Below are 13776 nucleotides of genomic sequence, written 5' to 3'. Positions count from 1 at the left end.
CTATTAAGTCAATTATAAACCAGCCGCAACTAATTTCGTATTAATAAAATAAAAAGTTGAATTTGTTTTTGCTTTTTGCGGCAAGTTTACAACTTATATTTTACCTGAAAATTGACCTCCAAAAGTGTAGATAAGGTATATGCATAAAAATTATATACACCTGATGCGTCAAAAAAAAGGCGTCGTCATTGAATAACCAAAGTACTTAATCTCGATTGATCACACGCGACAATTACTACTTATTCCGCTTATTCGGTAAGAAGATAGGATCTCTTGGGAGCTCCTTGCCATAATTATTCTTAAAATTTACAGGATTCCTTTTCCTATACTCAACCTAATTCGTTTGCATAGGTGCATTTCCTGCTGTTTACATTTTTTTGAAACAACGAAAATGGTAACTGGACGAGCTTTGCACTTTGTTTTCAAAATCGCTGAGCGCAAGCTCACCGCCAAGTTTTACCGAGAGATCCTGGGTATGAAGGTTGGTTGGACCGATTGATCGTGTTTTAATTAATCGCTTTGATTTACAATGTTAACTTTCTTTTTTGTAAACAGGTGCTGCGTCACGAAGAGTTCAGCGAAGGCTGCGAAGCTGCTTGCAATGGGTACATTGAATCTTGTTTGTGATGACTACAGTCTGGATGAGTTGCAGCAACAAGTAGATAACGAGTTAATTTTTTTTTACTTTTGCAGACCGTATGCTAATCGATGGAGTAAAACTATGATTGGATATGGTCCAGAGGACACGCACTTTGTCGTTGAGTTAACATACAACTATGGTGTAAGCCACTACGAAGCTGGCAATGATTTTCAAGGTATTACTATTAGATCTAAGGAAGCCATTGAGCGAGCTAAGAAACATAACTGGCCTACCAAGCAGGAGGATGGCAAATGTGTATTGGAAGCACCTGGTGGTTACAAGTACTACATTATTGATGAACCTCAACCCACTGATAAAGGTTTTTATATGTGCTTCAAATGTTTTGTAAACCCGTGCATGTTATTGCACCAAGTAATGCAATATCAGTTTTACAAGTATCGTAGTAATTGTACTTACTTTTCGCCATTTTTTTTGTTAGATCCTGTTCAAAAGGTTTCTTTATCGTGCTCAAATCTCAAACGGACTATTGCCTACTGGAAAGATATTTTGGAAATGAAGCTAGTTGAAGAGAATGCCAAGACAGCTATTTTGCAGTATGGTGATAATCAAGCCAAGCTTGAATTTGAAGACATTGGTACATTAGTGTTTTTTTACATGTTGCATTTATACAGTATAAATGGGAAACAAAACCTCAACATTTCTTTTGCAGGTTCTGCTGTGAATCATGCTAAAGCCTATGGGCGCATAGCGTTTGCAGTCCCAAAAGCTGAACAAGAAGGCATCCGCCAAAAAATCAAAGAGAGCAACAACAAAATTTTAACCGATTTAATAAGTCTTGATACTCCTGGAAAAGCTACTGTGACAGTGATAATTCTAGCAGATCCTGTAAGTATTATTTCACGATTTACACGTTAATTTTGTAGACAGATGTTTCATTTACTTGTTTATTTTTCGAAACTAGGATGATCATGAGATTTGTTTCGTTGATGAGGAAGGCTTTAAGCAGTTGTCTGTTCCTGATTATCCAAGCGAGGCAATTTTGGATAGATTCATTAAAAAAGAAGAGGATAAAAAATTGTAAAAGTACTTACGTCAAAAATGTCGTTAGTTCATATTAATAATGAACAAAACTTAAGTAACAACTCTTTCGTAAGATATTTTATTAATGAAAGTATTTTTAAAAACTTTATTTGGATTCCATTTTTCTTATATAACTATTTGTTATGATTGTTATGATAATAAACATATATTTTATGTATTTATTTAAATTTATTTGTGTAATGACAAATTCTTCTCCACAAAATTAGTATTAACATAAAAACATAAAAACATAATTTACGTAAAATTATTTTTTGATAAAAAACCAATGGTAATAATGTTAACAACTTTTAACTGCTGATTATCAAAAGTGGTAATTAAATATTTTAATAGCAGTGACAAAATGCTATTTGGACCTATACATTGGGTACAAATAAAATATAAAATGATGAAAAGTCTTGCTATTGATATGCAGACGATGATTCACTTCTTCATAAGGGTACGATTTTTTAAGGCACCAAAATTTAATCTAGTCTGAAACAAAAAAGCATTGTATAAGTACATTATGCAGTGCAATTGCATATATAAAACGTGAAGTACATTCCATGTGAACATTTTTTTCACTATCGTTTAGTGTGTATTTTACAGTTATACGCGTGCCATTTAATGGCCAGACATTGCTACTTGCCGGCCACTGGCGTGAATAGAATTCAAATAAATATTTATACACGTGGAAATAAATAATACAAAAGCAAGCGAGATCGTGCTAAGAACTCGCGCACGCTTGTGCGCAACCGACCTCTGATTGGCCAACCATCTGCGCGTCGTTCGAACGTCCAAAACTCGAAGACACTGCGCGGAAAGCCCGAATACATCTAACGTTGAGGTTTTATTTATTTGATAAAATATTAAAAGTGCAGACTAGTAAACGCACCGGGTCATTGGGGATTAGCCGCTTGGGGTTTTATTTATTTAATAAAATATTAAAGGTAATAAATGTGAAAATATTATTTTCAGATTAACGATTTACGTATAATTTCCAATGCGTGAGTACTCGTTAATCGTTATGAACGAATACCGTTTATTATTATTACGATTTTCAAATGTAAAGTATCGTGTTTAAATCGTGTAAATTTATTGTCAATGTATATTATTCAGTTTGAGTAAAAGTTGTTTGCAATGCTGTGATGAATGGGGCTTGATATCGTAATTTACTGGAAAGTCGAAACTAAACCAAACCAATAAAAAATCTGTTCTACAGTAAACAAAATTATCACGAATATAATACGAGTGTTGCAACGTACGTATTTTCCGTTTGAAGAAGGAAATACTTATTACATTTATGTAATTGATCACCACGAGCTAAGCGAGCTCCGATAAAACCCAACGGGAGTCTGCAGCTCGATTTTTGGAGAAGATAAATTCAAACGGCAACAAAAAATCGGTATTGTATATAATATGTATATGAAGACCCGTTGCGATAATTTGCCCAACGTTCAAGTAGGTATTTCGATCGTAAAATACAGAAATCGGCGATTAAACCGTAACCGATCGATACCTGCAGTGTAAAATACGTGCGATAGAGTCCGATCGGTCAAAGCAACGCGCTCACGATCTCCATGATCACATGGAGGTTGCGCCCCTCTACCGTGTCCAAGAGAGCAACAAACATCAGTATGCATCACGTATAACAGTTCTATTTCTCTCTCGCCATTTCACATGTAGCTTCCATATAAATATGTGTAGGTGCGATTCCCGACGTTTCATCAATCCTCGGTCGCCCAACCGATTCTCTTCTCAGTATCGTTTCAGACGCGCGCGCGAGTCCGATCGCTCCCAAAAGTGTATACATATACAGTACACCCAACAGAACGAGAATTCATAGTTTTTAGTGCTGGCGTTATTTAAATTGGTGCACAAAGTACGAGCAGTGGGTGGATAATGGCTCGCCGGACGATTCTGGCTGGCGTTTTTGTTTTCGCTCTGCTGGCTACGGTGCTCGGTGAGTTGTTTGCTCGGTCGAACACATACTTATATACATTTATATACATTTTTTTTTCTTGCTTTAGTTTAGTTATATATATATATATATATATTATATTATATGGTAGATACATATATTTAGATTTTATACAACAATTCGATCAAGTACGAATTTTTTTTGCCCACCTAATAATTTATGGTTGGATTTCGTAGCTCCGAACCGAGATGACATCATCAGCTAACTGCGTACATGGATTATCCCAACGTTCATTAGATTCGATAAAAATATTAATACGGATAAAAATTATATTTGCTTGAAAAAAAAGGCCAACTAATATAATTTTGGTTATCAGTCGTGACACTAGTAATGTGTATAATTTTGTTATTGTCACGTTGACAATAGTCGTAAATTATTGAAACTTCAAGGGAGTTGAGAGTGACGTATTTTTCTTGAACTTGTATATATTTTTGGACGTTGGCTGTGCCTTCGGTAGGAAAAGCAGTGCTCGCAATCCAACCAAGGCTAAGTATATATCCAAAAGTCCTTGCACGGGGATACCCAAGGTGGAGATGGCGCTGATGCGACGAAAAAAACTACCTACTAAGATTTTTTTTTTTTTTTTTTCAAGGGACACGTGTCAATTTAAAGCTCAAAGTATTGTTCTTTTGACTGAATATTTACTTAAAAATGCATGACGCCTACACGCATAAATAAAATCTCGCGCGGTTACTCTCACACAATAAATACCATGACAAATAACAATGTAAAAATTCGTATTGTTCACGCATCGGTTGGATTCCACAAATAGATCTGTGCGCAAAAAAAAAAAAAAAAAAAAAAAAAGAAAAGTAAAAGCTGATTGTTACAAAGAAGTTGAAATGATAAAAAAAAGGGGGCAAAGCCATACAATAAGATCACACAAGCGAAACGAGAAAGCTTTGGCTTTCGTCGGCTCTTTTACTGCACCAACGTAAGTAAATTGATCGAATTCGTCTTCGTCGACACAAAAACAGCCTTTTGGCGCGTGTATCATGGAAGCTATGTACTTAATAACCGTTTGCGTGCACTCGTACGTATACATGTATCTACAAAGAAGCGCGCGACAGAAAGAAGTCAAAGTATATAATGACACCCTCGAGCGAAGACACAGGCGCACTTACAAACGTATTATTCAATTGACCGGCAGCGGTGAGCAGTTTTGTGTAGCGTACGTGCATACATACATGGTGTACTTTAAGATACAAGTGCACTTATAAATGTGTATCCGAAACGATTCAACGAACATGAGCTTTAGCTGTTCGGGGTACACGTTTATTTTCATGTATCATAGCTACAAATAAATAAACGTCAACTTCGATTGCGGCGATCCGCAGAAATATATATTTTTCGTTTTGCCAATCAAGCATGCAAGCTCTTGATTGGCACTTTACTCGTCGATCGCTTCCTTCCCTCTATTGCTCAGGATCGCGCGTCCCGGGCGAGCCTTTGATCGCGTGCCTTCAATTTCACCCACGAGTCGAAGGACACCCATGTCGACCCTGATATACGATACGTGTGTAATAGTTGCGCGTATATTTTTGGAGGGACAATTTTCACATTGGTGCCAATTGTCATGGGTTTTTATTAATAGTCATGATGACGAAGGTCGTCACAGAGTATGTAGTAATTTTACCGTGTCACGTGTTTTTAAAAAAAGAAACGGACGATTGCTCGGTTCGATTACAAAAAAAAAGTATCCCCTATAGTTTCATGAGAGTACATTTCGTGATTAAGGATGAGCTATACTATATATGTATACGTTCCCCTTTTGGTTGTGAGACCCTCGCGGTAGATTTTTATAGTTGAAGAAGCTACGCGTACTCCTAGTTTCACAGAAGTATTTCCTGTACTGGTACATAAAATAAACTCGTTTTCCATAACTACGTCCAACGCGATAATCATTAAATAATTAAAATTTTGAGGTGAAAAAGTGAATTGCAAAGCTACAACATATTTTGTTGTGACCAAAACATTTTTGGCCGTAAATAATCACGTCAAGAACAACTGGTGGTGTGATATAAGTTGGTATGTATATAAAATAAGAGACGGAGTCGCGTCGAGCGGATGTGGGCACAAAACAACATAAATCGGTATGAGCGGTAATTACAATTACCTCGAAATAAAAGGAAACCGATTGAAAAACGTGCGAGGGCCGCACCGTAGTTTCAAAAAATTGATGAACAACGAGAGCTTCGTTATTCATGTAGTAAAGTTTGTAGCTTTGCGAAATAATGGAGAGATATACAAATAAAAATAATTCCAACCAGTTTGTCTTTTAAGATGCCTCGATTAAAAAAATAAAATAAAATAAACAATCAAACAGAAAAAGGTAATAGCCATGAAAAACCCAAGAAAAAATAAAAACGGCGTAAAAATAATTTTCCCGGCGGGAAAAAACGAAAAACACACTTAACTCGACGTAAGAAACGATTTCACAAGACTCGCCTCGCCGAGATTCCGATCTTTTATTATTGCACAAGTGTACGCGCTCGCGATCGTCCATAAAAAAAAATTAAGTTTGCAAGAGGTGCAGACTTTTTGATAGACCGGCCTATATAGGCGCTTCTCGTGGCGTGAGTCATAATTATTAATTGCAGGACTTGTGTAACGAGCGCAAGTATACGTGTATGGGTGCGCGCGTGTAAGAACCGTACTTGTTTTAATGTTTATTTGTTTATTTGATTTTTTTTTTCTGATCACTTTCAACGTTTTTGATTGATCGCAGTCGAAGACATCGATGCCAGAAAAACGAGCGGAGGCAGTCGCAAGAGCGGCAGTAGCTGGGGATGGGGATCGAGATCGACGCCCAAGACGCAACAGCATCAGCATGGTAAGAACTTTTTTTTATACATTTGTTTATTTACTTTTTTTTTTTTTTTTTTTTTTTTTTTTCATTAGGCGATAAAATCTCATAAAATACGGGAGTTGAAAAGCTTTCCGATCGTACTTTGCGTACACCAGTTGTAGTTTCGATTCTTTACTCGATGATATTACTTGGGAATTAAATCGAGGGCGCACAAATATTGTACGTACATGCTTTTGATTCTCGATCAAGGACAATTGCTCGCAAGTGTATTTTCAATCTGACCGATTATGTAATATATACGCTAAGCTCCCTTGGTACATGTGTATAGCGCTCTGACACGCTTGCGATACGTGCTCTCGTTTATCTCGAGTGAGTGAAAATCTCTCGCGTATATGTCAAAGAGATAATAGTACACAATATGCATCTAAATTATCCTCTTGGCGATAAACCGGGATAAGTTGAAGATATATATATTACTCGAAAGTGGAAGCGTTTTTTATCTAACCGAAAAAGTGTAAATGCCATTGTAATAACGATCTCGTGCTTCGGATGTTGTTTCTATTTCGTGTAGGAACCGGTTCGATCGGCTGGAGTAACCCGTCAAATCAAAAGCCAGCCAGCTACCCGAGCAGCAACCCCAAACCTTCGGCACCGGGTAGCGAGCATATTTCCAAGAGCAGTGCGACGAACGTACACTCGAGTTATCCGCAAGGTATATTACATATGCCACATGTGTATACAATAATTATCATGTTACCGATCGATCTTGACTCTTGTCGTATGTTGCAAATAAAAATAAAAATTTGAATGAAAATTTTTTTAGGCAACCCACCACCGTACAGCCCGTCCGGGGGTTACCACGGCGGCAATCCACCGCCGTACAGCCCGGCCGGGGGTTACCACGGCGGCAACCCACCGCCGTACAGCCAATCGGGTGGCTACCACGGCGGAAACCCACCGCCGTACAGCCAATCGGGTGGTTACCACGGGGGCAATCCACCGCCCTACAGCTCAGGTGGCTACGGTCACCCACCACCTTACAGCTCGGGTGGTTACGGCGGTTACGGCGGCTACCAGCCGGCTGGTGGCTACGGTGGCCACAGTTTCAGCAGCATGCCGGGCCAGGGCTACAACCCGTCGTACGGGCACTCCTCGATGGGCAGCCAGCCTCAGACTGTGATCTTGCAGTCCCAGAAGCCGGGCATCGGTCAGCTCGCTAAGGAGGCCTTTGTGTTTGCCGGTGTGAGCGCAGGGGTCAACGCGGCCGTCAACAGGATTCTGCCCGGTAAGTCCTACACCTCAGGCGCTCCTAAAAATCACCAAAGTCGTGTACATCTAACAAAAATATGGCCCTCAAATGACAGGTGGGATCTACGGTAACAGCCACAGCAGCTCGAGCGGCGTGGTGCCACCGGTCTCCCACACCCAGATCACTTACAACAATTACTACAACAACGGGACGAGTGGCGACTCTCCCGCGGCGGCTGCTCCAGCTGCTCCAGTACCCGTGGCCGCGGCGATGACGCCCAATGCCGCGCCAGCCCCGGCTGCCGAGGCCCCAGCTCCGACCAACGCCGCGCCCCAGCCGCTGCAGCCGAACGCCACCACGGAACCTCCTCCACCCTTCGGCATCCCCGACTCCGAGCTGCAGAAGGTCACGGAAAATCTATTCGCTAAGGACGCGAACAACGCCTTCAAGCACATCACCATCAATGTCCAGGGACAGAAGACGGACGACAGCACGACCGACGACGCTTCGGAGAAGTGAGCAGATAGTATTTTGTATACATGAGATGCATACAACGTATTACTTGTATGGTTCGATAATAGGGATATAATAAACGAGGCGTGTAAAAACACATTATAGCCTGCTGGAGGTGAAGCCCGAAGCTTGGGACATCCCGACGGTCAAGTCGGTGCTGGCTCTGCACGACAATTACGAGTTCGATGTCAGGACCAAGGAGACGGTCACGTCGGAGGAGCGCAAGGAGGAGGCAGATCTGATTGACGCGTTCATGGAGACCGACGTGATGAAGGAGACGATGAAGTACCTGGCCGAGAAGGGTTTTGTGCCGAACGACGAGTACGAGTTCAAGGACACCCTCAAGCGCATCTGGTTCTCGCAGTTCAAGCGCGTGGACGGCGAGCCCTCGAGCTCGGGCTTCGAGACCGTCTTTCTGGCTGAGAAGTTCGACAGCGAGGTCATCGGGCTCCACAACTGGATCTACTTTGCCAAGCAGGAGGAGGCCAAGAAGCTCAACTACCTCGGCTACATCAAGAAACTTGACCTTGGCTCCGTAAGCGTGCAGATTCAGTACAATACACGTGTACTATGAAATGTATACATATATGCGCTCATGGTTCATATGTATGATTTCATTTACAGAACGGTGCAGTGATAAAGGGCCGCTCCTCGTTGAACGGCAACGTCCAGCCGATCACGACGATATTCGTCGGTACCTCGCCCGAGCTCGAGATGGCCCTGTACACGCTGTGCTTCTACACGCGGCCTGGAATCGTGTGCCCGGTGTCCCTGGGCAACGGTAAGGTCATCATCGTCGTCAACCGTGTCAACTACTTCGGCAAGGACATCCTCATTTCGGCCTTCCCTGATATCTAATCGAATGAGGAGCTTTCTGTGCTGTCGATCCCTACACCGACATATATAATTGAAATGTTTACGTACATCTTTTTTTTTTTTTCTTAATACTCTCTCGATCGTCAATGAGGAAAGTTTATTAGATGATCAAGCAACCATGTTATTACGATAGTTGTAAGAGTTTTTTTTTTTTGTTTTTTCTTATATATGTTCTTTTTTTTGCATAGTGCATGCAATGTACGTATAAAAAGCCTATTTTAGTGTGTCAAAAGTTTTTAACGCGAATACTATAGATTTTTTGTACATTCCTATGTGATATAATATTTTTTTCACTGTCTGTTTTTAATAGAATTCAATTAATGTAGATCGTTTTTCCTTAGATGAACGAAGCTACAAGCATCCAAAACACTTTTTTTTTTACTAAGATAAAATATACCCAAACGTTTGATGTTTGTAATGTTAACTGGATAGTTTTTCCAATTAGTATATATAAAATAAATAATATATTTAAAGAGTTAAATGGATACGAAGAATAAAAAACATACCTTCACCGGAGGCTTAAGTTTCCCTAGATCAGTCAGGTCTATCAAAGGTACGATTGACGGTCTCCCATGAGCGCAGCGAGTCGGGGCTTTGGTATCTTGCAAAGCTTTGATAAGAGTCGTACACTCCTCAACGTTAAGGGGATCACCAAATTTAATTGCTCCTAAAAAATTTTTTCCACTCGAACGTAGCATGATCTCTGAAAAAGCTATACATTATAGAGATGTAAAATTTTGCACATACCATGGCAAGCTTCACTGGCTATGATGTTATTTATAGCGATTGGAAGCATAGGCAGAATCGTGCACTTTGATTCTGCTATTCCGTTAGCTATTTCCAGCAGCAATTGTCGAACGTTTTTTATCAATCTGTCAAAGTTCAACTCATGATTGTAACTTTTTACCTTCTTAAGGAAACACTTTGGCACCCGGTCAACTGTGCACGAAGTCGAATTTACAATTGACGTGAGGTGTATACCAACGTTGATCAATAACTTTCTGTGTTGGGCAAGAATTTGCAGCGATTCGCTGTTCATGTCCGATATAAGAAGATCTCCTCTTAATTTTTTCGCGAAAAATCGATAACTCTTTTTATCCCTGTAGCCTGAAAACACGAAAAACTTGAGTTTAATTATGTTTACGAGCATCTAGAAGATAGTTTATTAACAAAAAAAATAAAATAAAATAAAAAAATTAATTACTGTCGATGAGCCACTCGTATCTAATCCGTTCGTGAACTGCGTGCTGGTCTATTAGGATTAACAGTTTTTTTCCGCTCTCACTCGTTATAGCAACTATAAATTCGTTGTTGATCTGTCTTAATATCTACAATTAAAAATTGCTCATTCGATACTTGAAACGCTATACAATGAATCGAGTGTATTTCAAAATATACACAAATCACCTCTAACGAATCAATCGTATCCTTAGACACTTGAAATTTGCTTCGAAACTTTATCTTGCTGAGCCAATATCTGATGGTTTCCATACTATATTGCGAACACCCACCATTCGCTGTAGGACCGTCGAGCACACGCTCAGACGATGGAATCGCCGTTTTATTACCTTGAAGATTACGGGAGCACGGCTTACTTGACCAATCCGACCATACGGACAACTGGCTCAGGTTGATAAAATCGTTCTCGACGGCAGTAGTGGTGGTGGCGCCATTATTGCGAATCGCGCTGCAAAAAAGGCCACCGTCATTCGCATTGTTATTTGTTTCACGCGTCCCTACGTTATGCGGCGGCTTGTATGACCAATTGGACCATTCCGAGATGGGACTACAGACCGTGTCATTGCTGTCGTCAACGGCACTTTCGTCGTCATTCGTCGATTTATCCAGCAGACTACCGAATAAAAAGTTGTTTTGGCTGGATTCTTGGTTTTTTGCGTCATTGTAATCACCAATACCCTCCTCGTCCGTTGATCTATCCAATAGACTCGCGAAAACGAAACAACTCTTTTGGCTTGACTCTAGCTTTTCTAATTTGCCAGAGTTGACTCGATTTTCCTCTTCAGTAAAAACCCGCAAACTTGATGATGCTTCGCATTCCGCGGTGTAGCCTATCGTTTGACGATCGGTACTGTGACTGCCTGTCATGTACTGAAAAACTTCCCACGTACTGTGAGGACTCGCGATGAACAGAAGCACCCGGTCTTGGTCGTCGTTTCGCAACGAAAACGATACCTGTACACAGTACGTGATTCTACTTTATTTTTAACATCTAAAAGATCACATGCGAAAGTAATCATTGTACGTTGAGCTGAAAACCGCACTTCCTCAATATACCTTCAGCTCCATGAGCGCGACGGCGGCAATGACGTATGAAATAGATGCGTTCTTGCACTCATCGTTGATGCTCCAGCTGCTGGACTTGAAATCATAAGCCGATACCGTGGTGCCAGTAGACGGCCTGTCGTAGCCCTTGAAAAACCTACGATCACCACTCGCGCTCACGATCTAGAGGAAAAAAAAAAAAAGTAAAATACATCGCTGTAATCGCCGGCAAAATGTATTGCAGACTGGCGCTCACTCACGTGAACATAAGTATGGGGTGAGTACGCGCTTCTCGATGTGACGATCACGACGTCGGAAAGTGAGCGTGTTTGGCAAAACAAGTGTTTTCGCTCGCTGGGCTGGGGCTCGGCTTTAAAAATGTCGAACAGTTCCTGCTCGTCGAAGCCGATGCCGTTGTCGACGACTTGAATATTGTGCTTTTTGGGGTCGAAACGCACTGCGATTTTCGTGGCTTTTCTTTTTAGCGACGTTTTAACCTTAAACGTGGCACGGGAGGGGGGAGAAAGAGGATCAGTGTTTGATTATTTTTGCAATCGTTCAATCATATGTATATGTTTTTTCACTTACCAATTTGAGTATGCATCCCTCGACACATAAATCGTCCGCATTTGTGCTATTATTGAAAATACTTGTCATAATACTTGAATGTGATGTTTTGTTTTGATATTTTTTTATACGGATACGGGAGTGCGAGAGTGATTATTGATCTTTGCAAGTTCTAAAATTTAAATTAACAAACAACTAACCGCTCTCGAGAGCTTTTTTGTCTTACGCTTAATCGGTACGAAAAAGAGTTTCCTCGATAATCGATAAGTGGTAAATGTGGACTTTTTGGGTGTTTATATTGGGTGTTTTCCGCAATCGTCACTCGTCACCAGCAAGTAATTTAAGGTTGCGCTCTACGCTACCATCAGGTCGGTAAGTCAACTACCTTGAATTAACTGGCGCTCTGTACTCTGTTCCGTAATCTGGCCAGTTAAAATAGCAGACGACAGTCAACAGCGACGAAATCTTAATACGTAACTTTACAGCCTCTGATTTTATCATTCTGGTAAAGAGAGCACGGTGTAAGATGTACGTGAAGTTATGTGTAGTAATTAAAGAAATTACTACTAAGTAATGCCATATGGTCGATTTTAGTAAACCATATGAATGTCTCTATTTTTAGAGGTCAACTTTTGAGTAAAAAATAGATTGTAAACTTGCCGCAAACAGCACAAACTACGTCAACTTTTTATTATCTATCTGTGAGATTAGTTGCGGCTGGTTTGTAATTATCAAAGTGACTTTGCTGTAAATAGCAATAGTTATTTGGATCAGCGCCATCTAGCGGTCTTTATTTTTTGGCCAAAAGTGGCTCCTAAAATTCTCAATCAGAGCATTCAGGATTAGAGCCATTTAGTCAATTATAAACCAGCCGCAACTCATGATGTAGCTAAAAAATAAAAAAATAAGAATACGTGTGTTTTAGGCGGCAAATTAACAATCTATTTTCTACTAAAAAATTGACCTCCTATGTGTTTGTACTTTTAAAGATAAATTTTTAAGTAAAAGATAGATTGTTAACTTGCCGCCAAAAACACACATATCGATATTTTTTCATTTTATAGCTTCATCATAAGTTGCGGCTGGTTTATAATTGATTAAATGGCTCTAATCCTGAATGCTCTGATTGAGAATTTTAGGAGCCACTTTTGGCCAAAAAATACAGACCGCTAGATGGCGCTGATCCAAAATAATTATTGCTACCTACAGTAAAGTCACTTTATTAGTTATAAACCAGCCGCAACTTATCTTATAAATAGATAATAAATAGTTGACGTGATTTGTGCTGTTTGCGGCAAGTTTACAATATGTCTTTTACCTGTAAATGGACCCTGAAAAGTATAAATATTCCACTTATCTTATACAGCTCATAAAATCTACCATATTTACAAAATTAAAATACTTTAGACCTTTTATCATTAATTCGCGGAAGCACAGCCCTTTAACTTTCTAGTTTAAATAAACAGCTAACTTATATAATATGTACATACCAAGATTTGTGTTACAGAAATCTTGAACAATGATTAAATAGTTACGTAAAGTATTAAGTCCAAAAGAGACAACTGAAGAAAAAAAGTTTAAAAAAGAAGTTCAGTTACACAGGAAGAGTCTCCTAAAAATGGAGTATTGGATCTCACTTAATTTAAATTGCTTTACAATTTATCTTTTACCTAAAAATCGACCTCCAAAACTATCAATATTCTACTTATCTTATATGGCTCATAAAATCGACAATATTTATAAAATTACAATACTCTTGACCTTTTACCGTTAACTAATGAAAGAACAGCCCTTCAACTTTAGATTTCCGATAAACAGTT

The 13776-nt window shown here is 39.7% G+C and overlaps 3 protein-coding genes across 3 annotated transcripts; 2 read left to right on the top strand and 1 right to left on the bottom strand.

Annotated features, from left to right (window-relative positions):
• The first annotated feature begins 179 nt into the window (after positions 1–179).
• LOC106637108 (glyoxalase domain-containing protein 4) lies at positions 180–1781 on the top strand. Its single transcript, XM_014349758.2, has 7 exons — positions 180–255; positions 352–481; positions 556–605; positions 694–959; positions 1080–1235; positions 1311–1486; positions 1563–1781. Exons 2-7 carry the CDS (start codon positions 392–394, stop codon positions 1680–1682), a joined length of 858 nt encoding a protein of 285 aa, XP_014205244.2. The 5' UTR covers positions 180–255; positions 352–391; the 3' UTR covers positions 1683–1781.
• Positions 1782–1999: 218 nt separating this feature from the next.
• LOC106637197 (uncharacterized) lies at positions 2000–12046 on the bottom strand. The gene is made up of 8 exons (XM_014349903.2): positions 11978–12046; positions 11650–11886; positions 11402–11572; positions 10514–11299; positions 10311–10434; positions 9854–10213; positions 9613–9773; positions 2000–2173 (listed from the first exon to the last, which is right to left on the bottom strand). Exons 1-8 carry the CDS (start codon positions 12044–12046, stop codon positions 2123–2125), a joined length of 1959 nt encoding a protein of 652 aa, XP_014205389.2. The 3' UTR covers positions 2000–2122.
• LOC106637196 (uncharacterized) lies at positions 3382–9581 on the top strand. The gene is made up of 7 exons (XM_023389820.2): positions 3382–3641; positions 6388–6492; positions 7040–7180; positions 7292–7753; positions 7833–8232; positions 8336–8765; positions 8855–9581. Exons 1-7 carry the CDS (start codon positions 3581–3583, stop codon positions 9086–9088), a joined length of 1833 nt encoding a protein of 610 aa, XP_023245588.2. The 5' UTR covers positions 3382–3580; the 3' UTR covers positions 9089–9581.
• Positions 12047–13776: the final 1730 nt, after the last annotated feature.

This window comes from Copidosoma floridanum, unplaced genomic scaffold, assembly GCF_036245765.1.
Source record: "Copidosoma floridanum isolate Cflo_tuat_1 unplaced genomic scaffold, Cflo_Japanese_pri ptg000029l, whole genome shotgun sequence".
Taxonomy (NCBI): Eukaryota; Metazoa; Arthropoda; class Insecta; order Hymenoptera; family Encyrtidae; genus Copidosoma; species Copidosoma floridanum.
The sequence above is the reverse complement of the archived record's forward strand: the minus strand, read 5'-3'. Positions and strand labels throughout refer to the sequence as shown.